The sequence below is a fragment of the Ziziphus jujuba genome, chromosome 9, assembly GCF_031755915.1.
Source record: "Ziziphus jujuba cultivar Dongzao chromosome 9, ASM3175591v1".
Lineage (NCBI taxonomy): Eukaryota > Viridiplantae > Streptophyta > Magnoliopsida > Rosales > Rhamnaceae > Ziziphus > Ziziphus jujuba.
The window spans coordinates 22,941,583-22,966,864 of record NC_083387.1 but is presented as its reverse complement, the minus strand read 5'-3'; the positions used below and the strand labels follow the sequence as shown (position 1 = coordinate 22,966,864).

Here is a 25,282-nt window from a genome sequence, read left to right as displayed (position 1 = left end):
CTTGTTTCTTTTTTTTTCTTTTTTTTCAAGAATCATTTCTTCTCAATGTCAAGATATATTGTCATTTTTAGTGGGGCAATGACAACTGGTTTCAAGGCTGGGCGATATAATTCCCCTCCACAGTTTATCAAAAAGAACTTTAAATATATCATTTATCTTTTAATAATTTGAATTTAGATGTGTGGTGAGTTATCCTACAGCAAAAATATATAAAAAAAAAATTATGTGTCAATTATTTAAAAAAAAAAAAAAAAAGGAATACGAAATTTTTATTGGAAAAAAATGCGTTTAAGGAATACATTGAATCCCATCCAATGTTATATCTAAAACGAATTAATAGGAATAATTATTTCATTTTAAGTATTTTATATTTAAGAACATTTATTTTATTTTATTGGGAATGGTTACACCGTGTATCAAATGTTGTTTTCTTCAGTTTTTATATATTTATTTTTTCTTTCAGGGGTTCAAGACGAAACATAATGTATATAATAGCGAGAATAATTTTTGTCTTGATTATGTACTTAAAAGTGTGAGCCAATCTCTCTTATTAGAGAGCTCTGATTTAGTTAAATGATGGATTTTTTGTAATAAAGATCTTAACCATTGGACGCATTTATAATTTTAGAAACAAAATAGTTGTTCAACTGTATTTTTATGTTTTAAAACAAATATAATAATAATAAAAAGATACTTTATTACAGTTGGTTCACTATCTATTATTATTATTATTATTTTATTTGATTTGGACATTTAAACAGGAAAAAAAAAAAAAAAAAAAAAAAAGAGTCCATTACTTATGTGGTTAACATTGCTGGAACTGTGATGGTGAAATTTTTTACCCCTGCTACAATATTATGGCTCCGTGCTAGCAAGCTATCAATGACATGTATCATGAAAAAAAAAAAAAAAAAAGAAAAAGGTTGTACATGCACATAATAAATTCTTCTTTACAAAACAAAAACCCATGCTAAGGTTGTACATACACATAATAAATTCTTCTTTACAATACAAAAACCCATGCTAAATTCTCTTCATTTAAATTTTTTTTTTTTTTTTTCCCTAGGAATGTGTATGTACAACTTTTGAAATAAATTTACAATACTATGTATTTCCTTCTTTAATAGAGAGATCTTATTAAGGGAGAAAATATAAGGTCCTAAAGTAATAGAATTTCACTCGTGCCAACTTGGTATTGGAAGTTGTACGAACAGAAAACTTCGCAATGGACATATTTCTGGTACTCCATGGAGGAATACTCCATCTTTAATATATTTGTAGCTCCCATAAATGCATTAGAATAATGAGCAACACTTTTGGGAATAGGATAGATTTTTTCCTTTGCCACAGATTTTCACACACCCTCCTTATATTCCTAAAGGGAAAACTGTTGGCGGTGGTAACCTTGTTATCTAGGTCCAAAGATTTTAGGTAGGCCTCTCTTTGGATTGTATCAAAGTGAACTTTTTTTTTTTTTTTTTTAGTGTTAGGAAAGTTCTAAAAATTGGGAAAATATGGGATGATGGCTGGAAATTACGGTGAAAAGTTGTTCCATAAAAAAAAGGGTATCTTTTTCAAATTGTATAAAAACTTACTTTATATATTTTATTAAAAATAAATTTATCTTCAATTTTAAACACAAATAAATTCAATTTAAAACACAAATAAATTTAATTATTTTCATGTAATTTTTCTTTGTATACTAATTAAATAAATTCTTAAAAATCAATTTCCTTCAAATTTTTGAAATTTTCCAAACGGAATTTTAATATTTAATAGAATAGAAACATAGACGGAAAGATAAGGGAAGAAAAGGGGAGGAGGGTAAATTAGAAGAATGAGAACTCTATTGCAATTGCTAGGAAGGAGAGGATAGGGATGGAAAATCCAATCAATGGAAATATTCTATGGTTAATTAAATAAGTGTAACAACCACTTGTTGGAAAATTTTGATATTAAAAACCAGTTTAATGGTTATAATGGCCCTTCTAATGGCTTGTTAATTGGTTTTTTAATATGGAAGTTACAAATTTTGATTGAATTTGTAATGAACACATTAAATTACAAGAATTTAATTGTTAAACATATACATTTGTAATGATTAATTAAATATGAAAATTTAATAACAAATGTTATTAAACGGTTTAAAACCATATTAAATGTCATATTTAATCCCCTGTTGGTTGAAACCTATAAATAGCCTAACACTCCCTTTTCGTTGTGACCACCAGTGTGGCCGATGCAAGAGACACTGATAAGTTATTTAGTTTCCAATTCTACATCACTTTTTTTCTTTTTTGGTGAGCAATTCTACCTCACTTGGGTAAGGAATGGGGAGGCGATTTAAATGTAAAGATAATCACTTTTATAATATCAAAATCTTTTCAGAATGATTGATTTAAAGGTTCAAAAGAATTCTACAGTTAAGCATGATCCAGCGTGGGATGAGTGACTTCTTGGGAAGCTTGAACAAAACCCCCATACAGAGTGTAATAACTAATGTGGGTGGGTACAAAAAGCACTATCAGACTATCTAGTATTCAATTTCGTATAATTAAGGTGTGGAATGAGAGCTGCTAAAGCCTTTTCAAAATGGTTGGCTTCAGGATTTGAGAAAATTTGCAATTAAATATGCTCCAATGGGAAGATGGGCGATCTCTTAAGAAGCCTGAACAAAAAATCTCATACCAAATGCGATGGTTAAATTGGAAACAATATCAATAAAGAGTGACAGATCCACCATTGAATATGAGATATTATATTTATTAACCAAATGATATGATAGATGATATGACAATAATTAATTTTATTTATTTATTTATCCATTTAAAAATTTGTTTTTTTTCTTATTTATGTATGTTATATAAGTATGTCAATCACTTATATTCTAACACATGTCATTTAATAAATATTTTGTTACTTGTATGCTATAGCATTACGGCTAGGATTTAATGCATAACCCATGAATGATTGTCTCTTTTTATTTATAGCCATTCCATCTCAATACCCCATGTTAGGGTTTCATCAAACCTTAGGAATGTTGCCTTATCTTCTTTGTTCAAATATGAAATTCATAACTTCCTTTCTGATATACAATTCGGCATGTAAATATTATAGTATGGACCTTGTCGGGAGTGTAAATTTAATCTCCTTTTTCTTTTGAGAAAGTTTTACAATGATATTCTCAAAAGTATATGAGGTCAAACTTATTTAAAATTTGATCAGACCCGTATGCAAACAGTTTTACTTATTTAGGCAAGACATAATATGCCTATATAAAAACAAAACAAGACCAGGGATTTATTATTTCTTTCTCTAATTCCTCCTAATTATCATTCTTTTTACCAAAAGTAGGCTATATTAGAGTAGTATAACTTCTTGTACAAAATTTATTATTTTCTCAAATAGTCATGACTCATGAGTCGGAATCTTTTCATTTTCAAAATCAACAACAATAATAACAAAACAACAAGAATAATAATAACTTATTGTAAATTTTGTGTCCAACATTCAGAAAAATGGATGCATGAGATCATCTCATATCATATAAATATATTATCTCTTCATCTTGGACAAATTTAATGAAATTCTTGCATGGACTTGAAAAAGGAGCTACCTATCCATATGGTTCACATTCCGTATCATGATTCATGACCTTATCTCCCATAACCTCAGTGCACAGACTTTGTGGTCACCACCACACTACGATTCACTTTAATATTCGCCCCCGGATTCAGGAAATGACCAATCTCTCTTCTTGAAAACGATAACTCAAGAAACAAAACATTATGTTTCAGCAGGAGGAGAATATTTTTGAAACCAAGCTTGTCTTTTACCATATCGGTTTTGTTTTTTTTTTTTTTTTTTTTTTCTTCCTTTAACCATGATTATAAAAGCTGGGTTTTTATATATAAAAAGCACACACCAGACAGAAACCCAAATAATTAAAGAAGAGGGCAAAGAACAAGGGAGCTTTTTGTGACGTAATGGGTCAATGAAGATATTGCTAAATTTTTGGGTGATAAGGCTGCCTTTGACATTGATAAAAATGTTGGCAAGGAATCTAATAATCGACCATCTCTCAAAGGGGCTACTCCCCGAGTTCTCTTTTATGAAAGGCAAACATGCCTTTATACAGGCATGCGACCCAAGAAAAATTGACACAAAAACAAAAAAAAAAAACAAAAAAAGAGAGAGAAGAAATTAAAAGCTTGGTAGCTTTTCAGTAGTAATATTTAGATGAAGCTCCTTTTTTTGTGTCTTTTTACAGGCTTTTCCTCCTTTATTCGCTATCCAACATGACAATCATATAAACATGGCAGACGAATTTCACGCAAATTTCTATTCTATGATGACAACAATAATGTCTAAAATCAAGAAAATTTCTCACCTTTAAAGTAGTTAGTGGCTTTTTACAGCAAAGCTACCAATACACAAAGTTTATATATATGAATTGAAATTAAATAATATTAATTCATGTTACAAGGTTGTTTGGTTAACGATTATTATTGGCACCTCCTGTCGCGACTACAAATTCAACATGGTTGTTGAAATTTGAGGTGGTTGTTTACTTTTTATTTTTATTTTTTTTTCAATATTATAATAATAATATAATTATATTATTTTTATTGTTGTTATTATTATTATTATTTGTAATAATATTTTATTTGGGATTCAAGATTTTTTTGGGATTTGTGTTAATTTCATACACACGTATATTTCATTCAAGAAGTTCTTCTATGTTAACATAAGAGTGCACCTATATTCCAAAAGTTATTTTTGGATTTGTAACCAATAATTTAGAGCGGATATTAATGTATTGTATGCTACAGAATACTAAATTGTCTATTAACTTTTGGAATTACCTTTACGAGTCATACCGGAACTAAGGCATTAGATACATTACATATATATGGCTATTGGCCATGAATCATATTTAGAATCCGTTTGATATAACTAATATAAAATTTTATATAATAGATCTTTTTAAAAAAAAAAATTATTACAAAACTATTAAATATTTAGTTGTAAATAAAAAAATTGTATTAAATACTTATTAAGTTTCTATATAAGCTAAAAAATCTGTATTAAATGCTAATTAAATTTCCATATAAATTTAAAAAAAATATATTTTTAAACAAGTATAAAATTTGGTTCTCTAAAAAGGCTTTGAAAATTTGTTTTTTGGTTTAACAAGTGCTTATGACTCTTACCAGACATTTTAATTTTTTAATCCAAAAAGCTTTTGATCTTAAAATAGAGCTTTTGGTCCTCAAAAATAAAAATAAAAATAAATCTACCAAACAAACACTTAAAATTGCATTTTTTTTGGGTTTATTTTTAGCAATTTCAGACATGTATATTTGATGCAATATGCATAGATCTTGTCGGATTGTCTAATTTTTTTATTTTTTTATTTTTTATTTTTGTTACAATAAGTATACTATATGTATTAAAACTGTCAAAAAATAAATTATATCTACTTTAATAACCAAAGTGCATAAAAAAAAATTTAAAGTTTAAACCCAAGTGCTTAAAAAAATTTAAAAAAAAAATACAACTGTAAATATAGTTTATGAACTAACAGAGCCACATATATATATATATACATGGCAATTACCTATTACTTTATCTGTCAATATACATTATACTTCATTTTTTGCTTTTTGCTTTTATAAGTAAGTATGATATATATATATATATATATCTTTTTTTGTTTTGATGGGACTGAGTATGAAAGTTCAAACAAAGAATTATTAATTTAGAAAGCTACAACAAAGTCATTGGACCAATATGCCGGAGAAGACATTTGTTACTCTTATTAGTTGGAAGTTTTCCAAAAGAGAGTGTATGGAAAAATTAACATTTTCTGGGAAATAAGTTTAAATTTGAAGCTCTTACTCTAATATGATAAAAGAAAGCTCAAAAAAAAAAAAAAAAAAAAAAAGAGAAAAAGAAAGCCCTTTTTCTTAAAGCTATTTTTATGTATATGACCATATATACTCTCGTTTTTCAGTTTATCTATTATTATAATATATATCTATATATATATATTAATATATATATATATATATTGTTTGGTAAAATAGTACATATTATAATGTCAATGACCCAACCAAACAGTAGAAACTAAAACTGTCTTTACCAACCAAAGAAATAATACTGCCTTTTTTTTTTTTTTTTTTTGGGTTCTCTCTCTCTCTCTCTCTCTTATGTTCATAGTACCAAACATATCCCTTGAAAAATTAGCATGGCAACTTTATCGCCCATTCCATCATCAATGCATTGTTGGTTGGTAAGGATTTGGACGTTATGAAGAGCCATGGAACAAATGTTAAAACAACAACTCAGTCCTTAATTGAGAGTCAGACAGAGAGAGAGAAAGAGAATCTCTTAAACGTTGAAACATGAAAAAGTAGCAAACATTTTGGCATCAAAACTAAAAAAAAAAATTAAAAAAAGGAAAAATAAAAAAAGGACAAACTTTCAAATATTTAATACATCTCTTATCTCTTTTCTTCTTCTTTTTCTTTTTTTTGATTTAACTCATCATAAACTAAGCTAAACTGAAACGACAGTGAAAGATACAGAGACCCAACCCCCCCAAAAAAAAAAAAAAAGGAAAAGAGTGTGTACTTTGTTGGGTTGAAATGGCATTTTGGGCATAGATGTATTTGAGAGTTCAATTAAAACAGTCCCAAAATTCCATTTTTTTTATTATTATGATTTTTTTTTCCAATTAAAGTCCAAGCAAGAGTGAAGCCACTTTTGAGGAGCAACAAAACTCCGCCATCAGCCAAAAAGTGAAATTGGGTGCCCAATATCTAAGGGCTATGAGTGTGCAAGTTGGGATGATGAAGAGGAGGAGGAGCAGCAGCAACGGTGCCGTTTAGGAGCTGCGGAGGAGATTGAAGTGTTGGAGGTGGGCATTGATAACACTTGGTGAAAAGTCCAAAGGTGTCAATCTGGTGTATGAAGTTTGTCATACTCGCCCATCCACCGAATCCAAACCCAACCACCAATACCCAACCAACCACAAACACATTGATGGTGTAGGCTCCCACCCATCCTCCGAAGTACTTCGATGGCTGCTCCATTGCATTCTGCATCACAGCCGTTCATTTACAATAACTGTTAGTTTTTAATCAAAGGGTCATGATTTGTTTCACTATTAGGTTATAGTATAGTGCTAACACTGCAGAGACAGTATCAAGAAAAAAGTCAGTTTTTTTTTTTTTTTTATTTTTTAACACAGATTTTTTATAGTACTCCCCAGATAGGGGGGATCAGGTACGGACCGATATTCTGTCTCGTTGATCCAGCCCGAATCTCGTGCTTTTCTGCATCCACTGTATTACAGCTCAATTTTTACATTTTTTTTTTTTTTTTGGGTATGGGATTAAGTGGAAGAAAACGAATAACAAATGTTAAAAAAGTCCCACTTTTCCAAAATAAAAAAAAAAATAAAAAATCATTTTTCTAACAAAGAAAAATATATTCTAGAAAAAGACTAATTAAAAAAGAAAAGGTGACGTGTCCAATGCTAAATATATTAGTATTATCTATTTTGGAGAAAGGACCGGGTCTGGTCTGCTAGACTGTGACCACACGCTATCACTACTCTGTTCTCTCATTGCTTACACTTTTCCTCTTAATAAACACAAAATTTCAATTCCGGTCAAACTTCTCACTTTGACGATTCAACTTTCAGTTCCCCATTTTTCAATCTCTAATTGGCTTAAATTTCCATTTTTTGTTAAGTTAATTAAATAGCAATTTTTTGTTTTCAAAAGTAATTTGGTTGGCAAAGCAATAGTAGTAGGTGATGTGTTAAAGTGTTTACCTCTCTGGCAGCAGCTGATTTGAAGGTGAAAATGTGGGCCAAAGCAGGAATGATATACACAGTGAAGCTAACGAGGAGTGATCCAACGGTGGAGTTGATGGGTCCGAAAAATGGGAAGACTATGGCCAAGAACCAGATAGGAATAACCACAGGCAGCCTCGCCGCAGCACGCTTGCACAAGCTCTTACACTCATGCATTCCAATGGCTTTCTCCCAAACAAAATATAATGGTGTGCATGCAAACCCAAATGTAATAAACTGCACAACAACATGCATATAATCCCAAATCATTAAAATATTAATAATAATTTTTAAAAAATTAATTGAAGAAGAATATAAAACAGATTAATTTCTAAGATATATTATCCATTTATATGTAATGGGCACAAAAAGCACATCATTGCAAAATTATGTATGTGGAAAGATGTGTATTGCCTGGTGGATGAGCATTAAAGTGACAGCCATGTCTCTGAAAGGGGATTTAGGAAGGAGAGCAAAAGCGTTGGAGTGGTTGAGAAGCATGTCTCCAAAGGCCCAATAGACTGCCACTGCCGACGGGAGTGTCAGTGTCAGCACATACAGTGTAGCCAGCAAGTATATTGCTTTGAACTTCTGGGGCTTCCACATAGCGTGCATTATTTCCCTGCACAAATTCCTCAACATTAATTCATTCACCATTTTTATCCTCCTTTCATTTATTTTCCACATAAAAAGTAAAAGTAATTACTATTCTTTTATTTATTTTTTTGGGACTTTGAGATAGTGATGTAGAACATTAATAAGATGCCTCTGTGTGAGGTCCATTTCATGGGAGAGAATTTAGTATAATCTTTCTCCAATGTGGGATATTTGGATAAACATTTTTGTGCAAAAGCTTTTAATGTGATTAAGTGTAAACTGGTTTTCATACTACTTAAGGGTGTGAGCCAATATTGGGATATAGATTTTCTTGGACATGGTTACTGGGCCCATGATTGACTTAAAAAGAAAATGATTAGTTTCTTTTGGTGAAAAGTGAATGGAGAGCTGGGGTATTAATTGTGTTTTGAAGAGTGGAATGCCTTCAAAATCCAGCAGAGCAAATTGGATTCATCTTTTTGGTCTCTTTTTTCATTATAAAAGCAAAAGCAATTTAGAGGAAAAGATTATTGTCTTTCTAGGCTTTTAAAAAGGAAGAAATGAGTTCCCAAGAAAACTTCGATGGCTTTTTGCGTCCCACGCCTAATAATATTGGGATACAAAACCTTTCATAACAATATAAAATATTAACATGATTTTAATTTTTTGGTAATATGGATTGATCATTAATTAGATCTGACTGTCAGATTATGTTCAAGAAAAGAGCTAGATGTACATATATAAAGTCAAGTCACTTTCAAGATGACGTTAAGCTTATGTTTTATGCTTAATCTTAACACAAACTCGGAAAGTGTCAAAAAAAAAAAAAATAGATAAAGAATTAAAGAGTGGGGCAAATTTGAAAATTACGAAAAAGACAGTATTCTAAAATCTGAGCTTGTCTTACACAGTAACAGCATGTCCCCCGAATGTGTAGAGAATGTTTGTGGCCCCGGTGAAGTATAGCACCAGCTTGGTTGGACCAGAATGCTTAACTCCCTCAATCTGTCATCAAATACAAATAAAACCATCTAATTTATTGCTAATTACTTCTCTTGATTAAGCTTCAAGCATTCTGGTCTAATTAAACTATTATTTTAATTAATGTCCCATTTTTTAAGAAGAATTTCATAATCTATGAAAAGGATATCCCTGGTACTAATAACAAACATGAGCATCAACACCATTTTCTTATTGTTTTTGGGTTGGAAAAATTTTTTATTACCTGGCCATGGACGAGGGAGGCAATGGTTAGGTACCAAGCAGTGTAGGTGGTCATGAGGAGGCCTAAAAATGACCATATTCTATAGTTGTGAAAAGAAGGAATAAAGACAGTGGTTGCACAACAAGCTCCGAAGATGTAAGTCCAAGTCCTCTTGTCCAGATTATCATTTATGTAATATATGTTGCTGCAAATTAAGAATATGTTAAATACAAGATACTCATTTGCACAAATAATTAAAAAAAATATTAATAAAAAGTTCTTCATAAAACTTTGCTGTTAATTTATTTTGGTTTAAAAAAAATATATTTAAAGGGGTCAGAGATTTTTTTGTAATGTACCTTGCACAAGCTATTAGCTGAATGACAGATCCAAACAGAAGAAAAGTGCAATTAAATGCCAACCCCACGTTCCTCCAGTGTTTTCCAAGTAGACCATCAAGAACTTCAAACCACTAAAACAATCGCAACAAAACAAGCAAAGACAAAAAACCCATGTGAGACCTTGTTGATTACTCAAAAATAATGGTGTAAAAAAAAAATATTTTACAAAGTTTGTTAGATTCTTTAGAAATGAAATGAAATTAAAAACCTGAATAACATGGTTTCTGAAATCAACTTTTTCTCTTTCTTTTCTGGTTCTGTATTCTACATAAAGAATGCTAATGAGATAAGCTGTCCAGCTTCCCATTAAGCCATAGAAGAGCTGGAAAAGTATGCCAGAGAGCATTCCTAGCTGAGAAAATGAGTATGGCAAAGTAAGCAGAACTTGAGCCACCTGTAAAAAACAAACAAAACCCAGAAAACAATGAGAAAAATAAAAATTAAAAAAAATTGTAGAAGAAGAAGAAGAAGAAGAAAAACAGATTTAGCAACCTGGTTAGAAGCACAGCTAAACCAAGCATCATAAGCAGAACCACCATGCCAAAAGAACTGAGAGAGCTTAGTTTTGATGGTCTTGGGTTTGCCTTCGGTCTCCATTTCTACATAGTTTCCTACTATCACTGTCTCTACGACCTTATCGGAAGACATATTGAATCTCTTTCACACTCTCACTCGCTGTGGTTTTTTTTACTTAGACTAATAATGATAATGATGAATAACCAAGACTGGTTTGAATAGAGGATGATAATGCTACATATATACTCACACACACACACACACATATACAGGACACCACGGGGTTCTCGAAGCTTGGGAAAGGCTGTGTTTGAAAGGTATTTTTGATAGCGGTTTTGGGAAACGAGTAAAATCCGCTTTCTTTCTGGGACTAGCTTCAAAGTTTTTTATTTTATTTTTATTATTATTATTTTTTATATCTTTTGGTCTTGATGGAGTACTTTTTTGTTATTATAAAAAAGTTTTTGTTGTTTAGCTCATAAATAAATATAAAACAATATTTTTGTTAATTAATTAATTAATTACATTTTTTAACAAACTACTTATTTAGGGAGCGTGAGTTGCTTCTCCGCACGAGCGGGTCTCCCCGCTTCCCGAGTTTAGCTGATTATTGCATTCCTATTTTAGTTGCCTAATATAACCTTGTTTATCGTCTTCAATTACCGATCATACCCTTGCAATTTTTCACTAGATTTTGTTCATCCTATTTTAATTTGGTTTTTATAGTAGTAGTAATAATAATAATAATAATGAACAAACCGGGAAAAAGGGACATGGTTGTGAATAATTGAAAATAGAAATTTTTAACTTTTCAAGAATATATGTTGGGAATGATTAAAAAAGTGAAAATTACAAAATACCAGCCCTCGGGTATTTCAATATTTACCCCTCTAAACCTTTTTTATTTATTTATCTTTTTTTTAAGCAGTTCCTTTGAACATTATCAAATTGTCCAATCCCTAAATTTTTTTTTTTAATTTTAGAGAAATAATTATTTCTGAACAATATATGTCTAAACTACAACATGCTTTGAATCAAAATTATTTGAGAAAAATTGAACTATAACAGCAATACAAAATTATTTGAGTGCATTTTATGTTGGAATCAAAATTATTTTGTAAGTTTCCAAAAAATATATATATGTTGGAATATTTTTCTCTCTTTCGTTAGAAGATCAAACTAGAAATTGAAATTGAAATGTATCTAATTTTAAATGTTGGGATAATTATGATAATTTTTATATCATTTGAAACAAAAAAGACTAAAACATTTAATAGTTAAATGTTAGGCTTAGAGTATGTTTTGAAACTTAATCTCCAAATTAAAAATTGTAGTTTGAGATTTTCCTTTGTCAAAAAAGGGAAAAACAAAACTAGATTATCTATAATGGAACCAATTAATTATAAGATCTTCATCTCAAGGTTCTGGCGCTTAAAAAAAAAAGTAAAAATTAATTAATCCCTAATATGTATATAATTCAATTCAATCAAACAAATTAAAGAATGCATGAAGGGCTATGATAGTAAAATTAAGCAACGGTTATATATGGAAGAAATTATGTTGTAGAAAAACAAGGCACTTAGAAAGGCGACAAAGATTAGAAAAAGAGCAAAGAAAATAATAAGGAAATGGGAAAGAGTGAATGGGAAATTATAACCAAGTAGACCGCATGATTGCAGCCAAACGGGCGTGGTCGCTTTACAATTACAAAGAAAAGCTGCTTTTCTCACATGCCCTTAACCTCTCTCTCTCTCTCTCTCTCTCTCTCTCTCTCTCTCTTCTATAAGCCCAAACCCCAATTGGAATTTTTTTTAACAAAAAAACCTTCTAATTTGTATATAAAGACAAATACATGGGCAATGTAATAAACAGCCATGGAAGAGATTGAGAGGTCATGTGCCCTTGGAAAGACCACTTCCACCTTTTTTATATTTTTATCACATTTTTATTCCCTCTTACTATATATTCTACTCCTTTTAATAATTTATTTCATTTTTTGGTTCTATATATTCTTTTGTTTGTTTCTTTCTTCTTTCTTCATTATCATTCAGATTCCCTTCACCCCCTTTTTTTTTTTTTCCCCCCTTACTGCCAAGGGTAAGTAGATCTTCTGCTTTTATTTATTTTTTGGGTGGGCTAAATTAATTAAGAGTCATAATATTTTTTTTTTGTATGTATACTGAAAAAGCTAAATGCACCCACCACGCTATCGGATTGCAGTACTAATAATTCCTGTACATGATCGAGTCTTTATATACAAATAAAATTCAGATATTTTTAATTTTCTGACCCATCATTAATTTTTTAATAAATGCAAAACATGTGAACAGAAGCAAACAGTCTTTCCTAAGAGAAATTGTATATATCAGCTTAAGGGGAAGAAAAACTAGTGTAAAAATGAAGACACAGCTAAAATGTCATAATATATATAGAAAATGTAGGAAAAAAGTTAAACACATGCAACTTTCTCTCACTCAACAAAAAAATATACACAACATTTCGTGAGTAACATGGTTTATATAACCAGTAACTTATATTCCAATACTCAATTAATGTTTTGTAAGGTCCTAAACTTTATTTTAATGATGCATAAAATTATAAATTATTCTAAATCTATTGTCCATGATTATTGAAAATTATACTGATGATATGATGTAAAAATCCAGATCTTCTATTTTATTTTGTTATCTAATTAGTATTAATATGATGTCATCTTATTCAAAATAATAAATAAATAAATACAAAGAATAATTATTTTTTAAATGATATAAGATTTTATTAGTGGTCAAACAGTGAATAAAAGAACAACACTCATAATATAAATAGTTAGTTAGATGTAATACTTTTCATAGTATCTAGGGCATGAAGTATTAAAACCCAAAAATATCTATAATAATATATATTCAATTTTTTTTTTCTAGGAAAGATATTGTGTTTTTTTTTTTTTTTTAATTTGAACAAGTGGAGCTGGGAGAGCTATAGATTTAGCTTTACATATAATAATCATGATGAAAAATCATAATGAGTTTGTCTTTATTTAAATAAATAAGAAAACGATCGATTTGAAGTAGTGAGGATATAATTAGAAAAGGCATGATGGTTGTGGTTCAGGTGATAGAAAAGGCATTTGTTTTGGTGCAGTGCAACATATTCATGGGTTTTGTTGGAGCACCCCACATTAACTCCTCGTTTGGTCATGCTTTCTAGTCTCTACGACCACAAACATCCCCTGTTGCTTGTGTCCCCTTGACTCAATCTGCTACACTGCACTTCACCCATCACTTTCTACACCCTCCACCTCATAACCTAATCTATGGCCACTGATTATAAACATATATTTAATTTGACTGTGAGAGATCACATAATCGACTAAACTTGGTCTTCACTCTCAGATAAGCTTTTAGTTGATGATAGCTATTTTCTGATCAATAATTATCCCATTTGAGCTGCTAAATATTTTGTCTATAAATTTTTATATATATATTTCTCACTTTAAATTAAAGGTGAAAAAAATTATAAATATTTTGAAGTCTTTTAAAGTGGCTGAGGGAGGAAAATAAAAGCATTTTCATTGCTACATCTCGACAAAGCATGTTAATTGGTATGAATTTTGTCGTTGAATAATTTGGAGTCTGAGTTGGGGAACAAATTTATAAAACTTTATATCATTGTATTTTTATTTTTATTTTTTCCAAAGAAATAATGCATATTAAGGAAGGACGATGTTTTCCAAAATGGTATTAAGTAATGAACACCTAGGCAAGAAACCGTTTACGACATTAGCGTGGTAAAGAATTGGCACGCTAGGCCCATTGGAGATGTGAAAATTAATGGAAATTGTGGTTGGGATGGATATTCACGCTATGAGTCAACCTATGATGAATAATAATTTCATGGGTAAACAGAGTGTGGAAGAACCATGTTGAGGTTATAAACTGCTTCGCATATCTTTATAGGACAAACCCATCATAATATCACTCATCAAATTCTCTTTGTTCAAATCCACTCTCAATGATGTGAGAATATATATGCATAAATATATAAATATATAATTAGAAATTCTTTTATCTAGAATATGAATAAAAATTAAAATTCATAATCAACTTATTTTTTGTAATTAATAGATAACTTATTACTCGGTAATAAATTGATCCCACAAATCCTAATTAAGAACTCCATCACATATATAATAAAACCTAGTAGAAACATAAAGTTATAGCAGTACTAATATGTGAAACAATAGGTGTTATTCGTAGGACCGACACCCCTTTTTCCATTTGTAGGGGAGGTAAAGTGAGGCAGGTATTCCAGTTTCCCCATTTATTTTTTTAACAAATTTTAATTTATAAAATTATTGAAAACTTTTTTTTTTAAATAATATTTTGAAATATTATTATTTCCATTTTAAACAAAAGAAAAAACAAAATAAATCGTATAATTAAACGTGCAAAAAATATGAAATAATAATAATAAATTTTATTATATATAACATATTCAGGGCGGGTCCGTCCTTGCCCCAAGCCCTGTCCAAGGCAAGAAAAAAATTGCCATGTCTCTGCCCCACCGCCCAATTAACCAAGCAATCCTTGTCCAATTAAGGAAGGAGCATTACGGGGAGGGGGTTTTATAAGGCAAATTGCCACCTTTAATTTTAATTTGATTGATTAATGATCGAAAACTAACAAAATTAGTAATTGAATAATTTGCAAGCCTTAAAATTTGCCACATTAGTAAATTTTCAACATAAGATGAAAATTATGTTCCAATAAATCAAAATTGTATATTCAAATTAGTGCAACCCATGCAACTTCCTTACTACCTTATATAAATGGCCCCATTAAATTTTTGTCTCTAAACATTTTCTCAACTAACCTTACAATGTTGTTGGATATTTTTATTAGATCAAGGGTTTAAAAAAGAAAAAAAAAAAAAGAGTAAAACATATACACTTTATTTTCATTTTCACTAAAATTTGTTATTTTCTTCATATATATATATATATATATATTTTCCGTTTAGACAAAAAATATATGTAAAGTAAAATCTTTGGTTATTTTATGATGTCGTGGATTTCAAACTTTGAATATTGATCGTTGGCAATGACTAAAAGCCAGCAAGGAGCCAAGCTTTCTTAGACCATATATTATTTCTTTTCTCTTGATGATGAACAATTTTTCTACGTGTTGTTTTTGTGTTGATGAGGGACGTTCACCTTCACTTTTTGTGTGCTGAACTAGGAGGCATGGAATTGATAACCAACATTGACTTGAAATGCAATTGCAAGAAGTGGGTCCTAAAGACTTTGTGGTATATGCATCAATTGAATTAGTGTAGTCAACTCCCACTTCTAAAGTATATGTTTGCTGCCTATTTTTCTTCGTGCAATATAATTGAGTTTTGGAAGCCAATAGATGAGCAAACAACATTATGCACAACTTTGCTTTTATGGCCCCTATCTGGGTACCAAAATTTTTTTTTTAGGACCAAAGAATCCTATCTTTAATGAAAATGTGTTCCACTTTATTTTCCTTTTTGTGTAACATTAAAGCTGCAATTGGACAATCTCTAAATACAAAAAAGGCAAAGGAAAATATTCTGGCATGTCTCACCTATTTTTTTGTTTTCTTTTTCTTTTTTTTGAAATATTGTCTATTTGTATTCCTTTGGCTTCGAAAATGACTATTTGTTTAAATTTGATGACATGTTGTAGACTCAATGTACTTAGCTTTTTGTGTCTAAAGCAATGACATATATATATATATATATATATATATATAATCATTTCTTTTTTCCCCTTTTTGATAGCTAGGAAACAAATTATTATATATCATTAAGACCCAGGCTTTTAAAGTGAATGATGCTCAAACTCAGTATGCACTAGAGGTATTTTCTTGCAGAATACAATAACATTTTTGGTGAAAGCTTATTCAAATGTAATGTAAAACAGATTTTGTACACAATCATATATCTTCTATGATTTTGCTCGCCGATTAATACACAAATAAAGGTTTAGTAAAGGACAATTATGAAGTTCTCCATCAACCTTAGATTTTTTTAACATAATTATTATATCAGCGGACACATATTAATAGAAAGGAATAATTTTGTTTTCTTGTTAAAAAGTGTTTTATGAATGTATCACTTATGATAAAGCTCCCCGAACTAAGAAATTAAACAAGTAAAATCCATGCCAACTTTTTAAAAAACAAAAACAAGAGAGACCTGGGTTGAGGGCCTTGAGGCCCAAGTTTCGAAGACCCATTGTAATGAAGCCCAAGGCCTATGTAAAATGGACGGCCATGATCTTATACAAGATGATGGCCCATGATGTGATGTGGTGGGTTCATTTTATAACGGTAGTCCCGCGCAACATTTATACTGTAACGTTGCTTTCCATTCTTAGCCACGCTCTTATTATCGACCATCAACTCGCTTTAAATACCAAGCTCCGCGCGCGTCGATTCGACCGTTTCCGGCCACCGGAGTTCCGATTTCCGGTTATCCAGACAGCCTTCTCGAAGGGAAGATCACCGTTTAATCGAGCTTAGTTGTCAGGTACTGATTATTCGGGCTTTATTTATTCTCGAATATTTTTATATCGTCCTCTGTTTGGTTAGCCAGAAATGGTGGGAAACTAAAGTTTAAAACTTTTCTCGACTGTTAAATTTTGTTCATTTGATTCTTTAAAATTACATGCCCCAAATAAAAAAGTGAGGTTTGAAGAAGATTTCCTTAGGTTTTTACTGTTACTCAAACGTATTAATAGTAACTAGCTTGTACTATTTTTCGGATTGTGAATTGTTCTTTGTTTGCATATGTGTACTTTTTTTTATGCAATTTTTCTTTGGCATGAACTGGAAGAAAATAGTGATTTATTAGAAAACTTGTACTATGTAAATGCATCGGTTTTTTTTTTTAACTGTATTTTCCAAGTTTTTGATACATTCTTGTATTTCTTGGTCAATAAATGTCCTTGCTTGTCTGAATTGCCCAATTCTTCTTTCCCCTTTTTTTTTTGTTTTGCTTTTATTTTTTCATTTGGCATCAATTGTCGCAAATATTGACCAGAAAAAGTTAAAGGGTAAGGTATCAAATAGTTATATTCCGAATTTTTATAAAACATAAAGTCTGTTTTGTGAAAGCTTCATTTCACTGATGCTTTTCTTCACTTTTTTTTCCAGTTATTTACCAAAATTTTGAATCTGAACCATTTAAGCTTTGTTTGGGGCCCGGGGGGGTGTTGTTTATTTCACCTTTTGACGAATCTTGAGCATTTGAAAAGTATTTCAACGAAAGGAAATTAAATTACAATATTTGGCATAAGATTTGAAATGAGCCGCACCATTTCTACCCTCGCATTTAATCTGTTTTCTTTTCAAATTGTGTGACGAATGAGGGCATTTGGGAAGTCAATTATTTGGCATAAATGTGTTCTTATCTGTTGTTGAATACGATCAAAAGTTGGGGTCCTCCACATGTTAATATAGTTATTCTTTAGGTTTTGAAAAATAATATTAGACCTCCATAAATGATTGTAAGCATTCTTCCACTAGTTCAGCAGAGGGAGTAAAATACTGTCTTTGGAAAATGAAATTTTAAAGCTTATTTTGTACTTATTTATTTATTTATTATTATTATCATTATTAATTTTTTGGAGGGGGGAGGAAGTCAAGTATAAATTTATGGAAATACGTGTTGAATAAGGGAAATGAATCAATGTAGTTATAGATAAATAGGTGGGAAATCATGCCTATTACTCCTATTTCTCCCTTTTTTTTTTCCTGGGTAAAAGATTACCTCTATTTCTCTTAAGTTTACTATCGCCAATCTAGACATGATAAAATGTGCATAACAAGGAAAATGCTTAATATTCTAGGTGTAGGTGAAGACTTTAGAAAAAAAATAAAATAATTAAAAGAAAAGGGCGATTCTTACAAATATTTGTGTAAAGTCAATGATCTTGGTGTGGGCCTCAAAGGGTAGCCTTTGAGTTCGAAACAATGTATGTAGGGCCAACGAAAAACCAAACTTACCAAAGCATGTTCTTTTGCTAGTCTGAGTATACTTCATCATGTAAACTTTCTAAAGATTTCTCAAGCCTTTTTCATGTCAAGTTACCTTTTGATTTTATGTCATGTAATTTCATGGGAACTTGATTCAGATATCCTAGTTATTAGAACTCGAACATGAAACCAAAACTAAAATCAGAAATAAAAACCTGAATGATTTGTGAGACTTGACTACTCGACTACTTTTGACCCATATGGTAAGCACAGAGGGACAGATGTCTGCTGGACAGGAAGGAGTTCTTGGTCGGCCAAAGGCAGAGTGGACTCCATCCCGTGATGCTTATTTGGTTGAGCTTTTCATAGAGCAACACAATTGTGGAAGAACAGCTTACAATGAATTCAAGAATGAAGTGATTAGATCTGTTACACTTGATTTTAATAAGAAATTTGGTTTGAATTTAGAAGAGAACCAGATAAAAAACCGTTACAATGTGATGAAGAAAGATTTTGGTGTGGTTAAAACACTGCTTGGTCACACCGGATTTGGTTGGGATGAAATTCGACAAATGGTTGTGGCTGATGACAAAGTGTGGGACAGTTATATTGCTGTAAGTTCATTTTCTTTTTTTTCTTTTTTTTCCAAAATTATATCAATTTTATATAAGGAATTTCGCAACTATAGCTTTTAGATCAAAGCAGTGGACCTCACTTCTTTCTTCAATATTAATGTAAGAATCTTAAAAATATATAATTGCAGGTAAGGAGTGAAGCAAGACCATTTAGACGCAAGAGCTTTCCTCTTTATAATCAAATGTCCATTATTTTTGAAGGTATATCTTTATTTCACTTTTTACTGTTAAATTCTCTTTTTAAGTTCCATTCTTCACGATGAGACATGTCACACAATGGTACAGGAGAAAGAGCTACTGGGAAGCACCAATTTCCCAATGCAATACACATGGCAACCGAAGAGGGAAACAGTAACACCGAAACGGTTCGATCTTCTGAGCCTACTAATCTTCCTGCACAAGTGGTTGATGGCACTGCGGATTCAGATTCAATAATCCGTATAAACTACACACAACCTAGGAAGCGAAAATCCGACGGTCCAACAATGTCTAGTCGTAAAAAAAGAGCATGCTATAAGGTGGGGGAGATAGTAGAGAATGCATTGTACGATATGTTCTCAGAAGCCAATTTAAAAGGTGTGCAAAGGATTGCATTGAATGAGAAAAACTTGTATCAGAAATGCCTGGAAGAGTTGCAAAAATTGGAAGATTTGGATGACATTGAGTTCACAAAAGCTGTAAATGTTCTCAAGGATGACAAAAATGCAATTGCATTCATGACCATCAGAGGACCTCGGCGGTTAATCTGGTTGAAGTCTCTATGGCAAACTTAGTTATTTTTCTAGAACACAAATTGTAACATGACCCATTTAGCATTATGCCTCACTAAGTTTCTAACACATCTTACAGAACTTGGTTAAGGTTTATTTTCTGCTTCTTTTTACTTTCATTTGTTATTTGGAAGTAACAGATCCTATTTTATATGGATAAGGTTTATATTCTATTTTATATGTACTTTACTGTAGACAAACAGATCCTTCTAAGTAAAAAATGGTAGACCAGTATGTGATTGTGCGTGGTGTAAATTTGTTGGTGATAGTTATATCAATTCCTTAATTCTACGCAACCACCATAGATCAGATTAAAGATCATAGATTATATACACGGCTGACCTGTATCTATTATTTTCAGGGCAATTATGAGTCTCTAAAGTGTGGACCATAGCACCTCCTACTCCTTAGTAAATACATGCTGTGAGTTGTACTTTTGAAAACAGTCTCTACCATAAATTTGAACCGCACAAAATCCTTCTGCAACAAGGCACAGTTTAGATTGCTCAGTTGGCGAGCATTGATCAAAATCTGGAACCTGTTGTATTTTTTTTATTTTTTTGTGGGGTCCCAGACGAAGTTATCTGTACTTGTCATGTTATAAGTGATAATAAGATTCAAGGGTAAAAAGAAGAATAAAGACGTGGGTTACAACTTACAACGTGTCGACTGATATGGAAAATGGGCCACACCACTTTCATCCCATCACCAATTGGAAAACCCAAAAAAAAAAAAAAAAGTAAAAATTGGAGCAATCAATGGCCCAGGAACCAGAATTACGCTACTGCTAGTAAAAATAAATAATAGTAATAATTTTTAAAAAGCAGAGGAAAAAAGAAAAAAAGTAAAAAAATGAAAATCTAAAATAGGAAGTACAATGCGCTTCTTTGAGGATTTCTCAAGAAAAGTAAAGTTCTTTCTGCTTCCGATCCTTTCTTCTTCCTCTTTGTGGATCGTTTTGTTTTCCATTATTTTCTTTCTGTTATGCTATGGATCGCCTCCTTGTCTCTGTTTCAATTCTCATACTTCTCAACCTCTTTTTCTTCTCAGGTAAATAAAATTAAATCCACCCAAGAAAAACCTTAAAATTCCATATCTTCCTCAAAATTTAATCTATTTAATTTTCCAGTTTCATTTCTCTCTAACGCAATTCTTTCTTTTTCTTCTTCCTTTTTTTTTTTTGTGTTTTTTGAATTTGAATTTGACCTGCCCAGAAGAAGTTGACTCAGCGTCGTTCAAGTTAGTAAACAGGTGTCGGAGCACCATATGGCCGGGTTTCCTCTCCGGAGCTCAGACGGCGCAGCTCCCAAACTCTGGCTTCGTTCTCTATAGCGGCAAGTCAAAGACCATTCACATACCCAAAAATTGGTCGGGTCGGATATGGGCTCGGACCCACTGCTCCATAGACGCCCAGGGAAAATTCTCTTGTCTGACCGCTGACTGCGGTTCGGGTAAGATAGAGTGTGCCGGAGGTGGAGCCAAGCCGCCTGCCACGCTGGCCGAGTTCACGTTAAATGGCGCCGATGGCTTGGATTTCTATGACGTAAGCTTGGTGGACGGGTACAACCTTCCGATGCTTATAGTCCCAAAAGGAGGTACAAGAGGGGGATGCGGGGCAACGGGTTGTTTGGTGGACCTGAACGGTGCGTGTCCGGCGGAGCTGAAGGTGGCGCGTGAGCACGGGCGGGGGAGTGTGGCGTGCAGGAGCGCGTGCGAGGCATTCGGCCAACCGCAGTTTTGCTGCAGTGGGGCGTACGCTACGCCGGACACGTGTGCACCGTCGGTATACTCTCTGTATTTTAAACACGCTTGCCCACGTTCGTATAGCTACGCGTACGATGACAAGACCAGCACTTACACGTGCGCCTCCGCCGACTATTTGATTATATTTTGCCCTTTGCCTTATACCAGGTGAAAATACATTTCTTTCTTTTTTATTTATTTTATTATTATTTTTTTTTTTGGTTCTTTTGGGGTTTTCCTAAGAAGGTTAATTTACGCTTCTAATTCTTTTGGTTTTCTTCGATTTTCACATGCTTTTTACGAGAGGTTGGAAGATGAGGGTAGTTAGGTAATTCCGTTGGGAAATCATGGTTTGCCACGCTGGCGTAGCCCAGAAATTTCGGGGTGTTGTTTCGTGGATATCGAAGTAGGAAGGAATTATTAGTTGGGGTCCCAATTATTTGGGACGTGATAATGCCCCTAGTTCGGTGGGGTACGTCCTCCATAACTTTTGGGCCAACTTCTTGGGCCTGTCACCTGGGCCCTTTCCCATCTCCCTTTTCTTTTCTTTTTTTCTTTTTTCTGGCCCATGCCCTGACCTATCTTTATCTGCTAAATAATTAAAAAAAAAAAAACTATATAAATCTGCTAAATAATTGTTTTTTTTTTTTTTTTTTGGCACAATTGCTAAATAATTGTTGATTTGGACTAGATGTAGCCTTTGCTATTATGATATCTGATATTTTATGTTAGGAACTTTCTACCATATAATATATCCTACCAAAAGATCAAAAAAGAATGTAGCATATGGCTTTACAATATACTGGTGAAATGGTGGATTTTGTCAAATTCTTCTAATAAAAAAAGGAACGTATTCGACAGATATTTTATAACTTCGAAAATATTGAGGAGAAACCAAATATTACATAAGAGTAGCCAAAAAAAAAAAAAAAAAAAAAAAAAACAGAGTCTGGAGATGTATCCTTTTGAAGCTGTTTTTGTAAAAATTGTGGAATGAATATGATAGCATTAATTCTGTTAATCCTCATGGGGATAGTGGCCTGTCTGCCATCATGATAGTGGTCATTGATTCACCATTTTTAGTCTTCTTAGTGGACCATATTTGCCTGCCAAGCTGAGGGCTTTGCTTGGATGCATCAGCTTAGTTTTGTTATTGAAAAGAAGTTATGAGATCACTTCAAATACTTAATACTGTTATACCATTTCTGTATGGAATACCAAAGTTCAATTGATTAGCGGTGAATGAAAAGTTAGAACTTTATTCTCAAAAGAAAAAATAGTTACCACCTTCTAGTTTTTTTGGTTCTCTTTTGTTTTCAATTTTTGGATTTTTGTCTCAAATTGTAATATAACAAAAACTGCCTTTTATGTTCAAATTTTTGGTATGACCTTGTACAGTTACTCTTCAAGGGCATAGTTTCCCATCATGTGTATTATGTTCATTTTTTTCTTCTTTTTCTTTTTTTCTTTTTTTCTTTTTCTAATTTTGGTGAAATATGTGATTATGTTCATGTTAGTAAAGAAACCAGCAAGTAACTGCTTGTCCGTTAGGCTTAGCAATAGCAAACCAAAATTTGGCTGCCAAGCTTTTGGATCGCTTGGATGCTTCAACAGTTATTTTGAAAAGAATGCACTGAGTCTATTTCAAGTACTTAAGTCCTACCATTTTGTTAAGTGTAATTTAGAAAATTTTGACTTCAATTAGCCATGAAGAAGAAATCATAAATATTAGGCCTCTTGAATGAACTGGATTACCGAACTAGACAAATTATGTGTTGCTTCATGATTCTCTCGCGTCAAAATCCAGAAAATTAGACTTGGCTTGTCTAACATTTAAAATTTTGATTGTCGGACCACAGTAAAGATCATATTTGCTAATGTTGATGGACGTGATCATCCTCAAAAACTGCTGTTACTTTACTTCCCATTGTGTTGCGATGAGCAGTTGGAGGTGTGTCATATCTTTTTCCTATAGTTTATGCTATTTGAGACGATATCTTTTTTCTTTTTCTTTTTCCTTTTTTTATATGTAAAATACAACCATAACTTTCTTCTCCTGACAACCTTTACTGGATGGTTACAAAGCTTGATTGCTTGTTTGTTTGACATGTATGATGTTATATATGTTGATACTGCATTGAACCATGTTTTGCTTGAGTATTGCTTACTCTGCAAATTTTGTTGGCTAAATTGCATTGTAACTTAAAATTTATAACACGAAACATAACGTGAATGTTTTCTATGAAAACTTACAGCCAAAAAGTGTTGGGAGCAAGAAAAGATGGGATAGGGCTACCCCTGGTGAACAAGACCATGATGTATTTAAGAAGCCAACATTCAAGCCGTTCTTCATCTTCAGGTCTGGCTCAACCGCAATTTATTGCTGTCTCTAGTCTAGCATCATTTTTGCTGGCCTACAAACTTTATGACTAACATTTGGCCTGGACACTTCCAGGAAGATAATATTACAGTTCAAGCTCAAGAGTTGGTGCCATCTACATCTTTGGTACTTACTGTCTGCTTCTCCCCAACTCCTTTGCCTTTGGTTTTCAGTGAAAGGGTTTGTTTGATAACACGATGGCATCAGCTGGTGGCTTCAGGATTGCCACAATTAATCTTGTACATAATTTCCTGTCGGTTTCTTCTTTTAGTTCATATACATAGAAGTCCCAAATTCAAAATCTTGTGATTTCTGCCACAAAAGATTTGTAATTATGTGAAGGAAAACTCTGAAATACACATATTGAGAAACTAAAAAGCTTTATATGGTGAAATCCTTCAGGCAAAATTTTCATATTTTTCCAGGAGGATTGAATATATTGTGCATACGTTATTTAGAAATATAAGAGTTCTTTTATAATATTCTATTTTTTCAATCTCTTGCTTATTTGAGCTTTGTGGGGAGGGATTTGAGTTGGATTCGTATACAACTCAACCTGATTATGGTTTATAAAGTAACCTATATACATCATTGTTGAAGCAAAAAAAGATTCAATCTGGAGCACTAATGGTGCGAAAAAGACTCACTGAAAGTGATTGGAAATAAAGATAATTCTATTACAACTTGAATGAAAGCCTACTAGCTGTTTGGCGTATAGAGTTTAGACGTGTGGTTGAGTTTGTTTAATGATTTCTATTAATGCACCATGAATTCTTTCTTTGATACCACTGAATTTGAAACTTGTATATTTTATTGTAATGTGAAATTTCCAAGAATGCCAAAAGATTATTCTTACTGTTTTTGGACCATATCCATCACTCTTTTCTTTTTAATTTTTTGTTCCTTTTCACCCCACATTTTTTTCTTATCCTTTCTTTTTCTTACTGCCCCCACACTAAATTCTATTCCACCTCCTGCTAGGTGGTCAGTGATTTGCAAAATGATACTTCAGGTCGGCCATTGCAACTTAACACAGGTTGAGCTAGCGGCCCAACGGCAAATAAAGAAAGAAAGAAAGGTTTTACTTTTTTAATTACGAGTGGGGGAATAGTTAGGGACTTGCCCAAGAAGAAAAAAAGGGACAAAAGGGGGGGATAAAAAGAAAAAAC

At 32.0% G+C, this 25,282-nt stretch overlaps 3 protein-coding genes across 4 annotated transcripts; 2 read left to right on the top strand and 1 right to left on the bottom strand.

Annotated features, from left to right (window-relative positions):
- Window positions 1-6,491: 6,491 nt before the first annotated feature.
- Window positions 6,492-10,919, bottom strand: LOC107427523 (auxin transporter-like protein 2). Its single transcript, XM_016037904.4, has 8 exons — window positions 10,559-10,919; window positions 10,275-10,460; window positions 10,025-10,137; window positions 9,687-9,870; window positions 9,369-9,466; window positions 8,279-8,486; window positions 7,844-8,101; window positions 6,492-7,103 (listed from the first exon to the last, which is right to left on the bottom strand). The coding sequence occupies exons 1-8, from the start codon at window positions 10,712-10,714 to the stop codon at window positions 6,825-6,827; spliced, it is 1,482 nt and encodes a 493-aa protein (XP_015893390.2). The 5' UTR covers window positions 10,715-10,919; the 3' UTR covers window positions 6,492-6,824.
- A 6,052-nt stretch (window positions 10,920-16,971) lies between these two features.
- Window positions 16,972-20,170, top strand: LOC107427525 (uncharacterized protein At2g29880). Its single transcript, XM_016037906.4, has 4 exons — window positions 16,972-17,137; window positions 18,859-19,199; window positions 19,349-19,421; window positions 19,506-20,170. Exons 2-4 carry the CDS (start codon window positions 18,867-18,869, stop codon window positions 19,991-19,993), a joined length of 894 nt encoding a protein of 297 aa, XP_015893392.3. The 5' UTR covers window positions 16,972-17,137; window positions 18,859-18,866; the 3' UTR covers window positions 19,994-20,170.
- A 639-nt stretch (window positions 20,171-20,809) lies between these two features.
- LOC107427519 (thaumatin-like protein 1b) lies at window positions 20,810-24,609 on the top strand. 2 transcript variants are annotated; one of them, XM_016037899.4, is made up of 4 exons: window positions 20,815-21,040; window positions 21,205-21,901; window positions 23,989-24,092; window positions 24,189-24,609. In XM_016037899.4, exons 1-4 carry the CDS (start codon window positions 20,980-20,982, stop codon window positions 24,194-24,196), a joined length of 870 nt encoding a protein of 289 aa, XP_015893385.2. In that variant the 5' UTR covers window positions 20,815-20,979; the 3' UTR covers window positions 24,197-24,609. The 2 variants fall into 2 exon arrangements, with proteins under 2 accessions (XP_015893384.2, XP_015893385.2); XM_016037898.4 differs by having other exon boundaries at window positions 20,810-21,040; window positions 23,989-24,609.
- Window positions 24,610-25,282: the final 673 nt, after the last annotated feature.

Coding starts and splice junctions, on each gene's coding strand:
- LOC107427523 (XM_016037904.4), bottom strand. CDS start 10,714: ATGTCTTCCGATAAGGTCGTAGAGACAGTGATAGTAGGAAACTATGTA. Junction 10,461..10,558: donor TTAGCTGTGCTTCTAACCAG/GTTGCTAAATCT, acceptor TGTTTTTTACAG/GTGGCTCAAGTTCTGCTTAC. Junction 9,467..9,686: donor CCTCCCTCGTCCATGGCCAG/GTAATAAAAAAT, acceptor ATTTGATGACAG/ATTGAGGGAGTTAAGCATTC.
- LOC107427525 (XM_016037906.4), top strand. CDS start 18,867: ATGTCTGCTGGACAGGAAGGAGTTCTTGGTCGGCCAAAGGCAGAGTGG. Junction 19,200..19,348: donor TGTGGGACAGTTATATTGCT/GTAAGTTCATTT, acceptor ATATAATTGCAG/GTAAGGAGTGAAGCAAGACC. Junction 19,422..19,505: donor AATGTCCATTATTTTTGAAG/GTATATCTTTAT, acceptor ACAATGGTACAG/GAGAAAGAGCTACTGGGAAG.
- LOC107427519 (XM_016037898.4), top strand. CDS start 20,980: ATGGATCGCCTCCTTGTCTCTGTTTCAATTCTCATACTTCTCAACCTC. Junction 21,041..21,204: donor CAACCTCTTTTTCTTCTCAG/GTAAATAAAATT, acceptor TGACCTGCCCAG/AAGAAGTTGACTCAGCGTCG. Junction 21,902..23,988: donor TGCCCTTTGCCTTATACCAG/GTGAAAATACAT, acceptor GAAAACTTACAG/CCAAAAAGTGTTGGGAGCAA.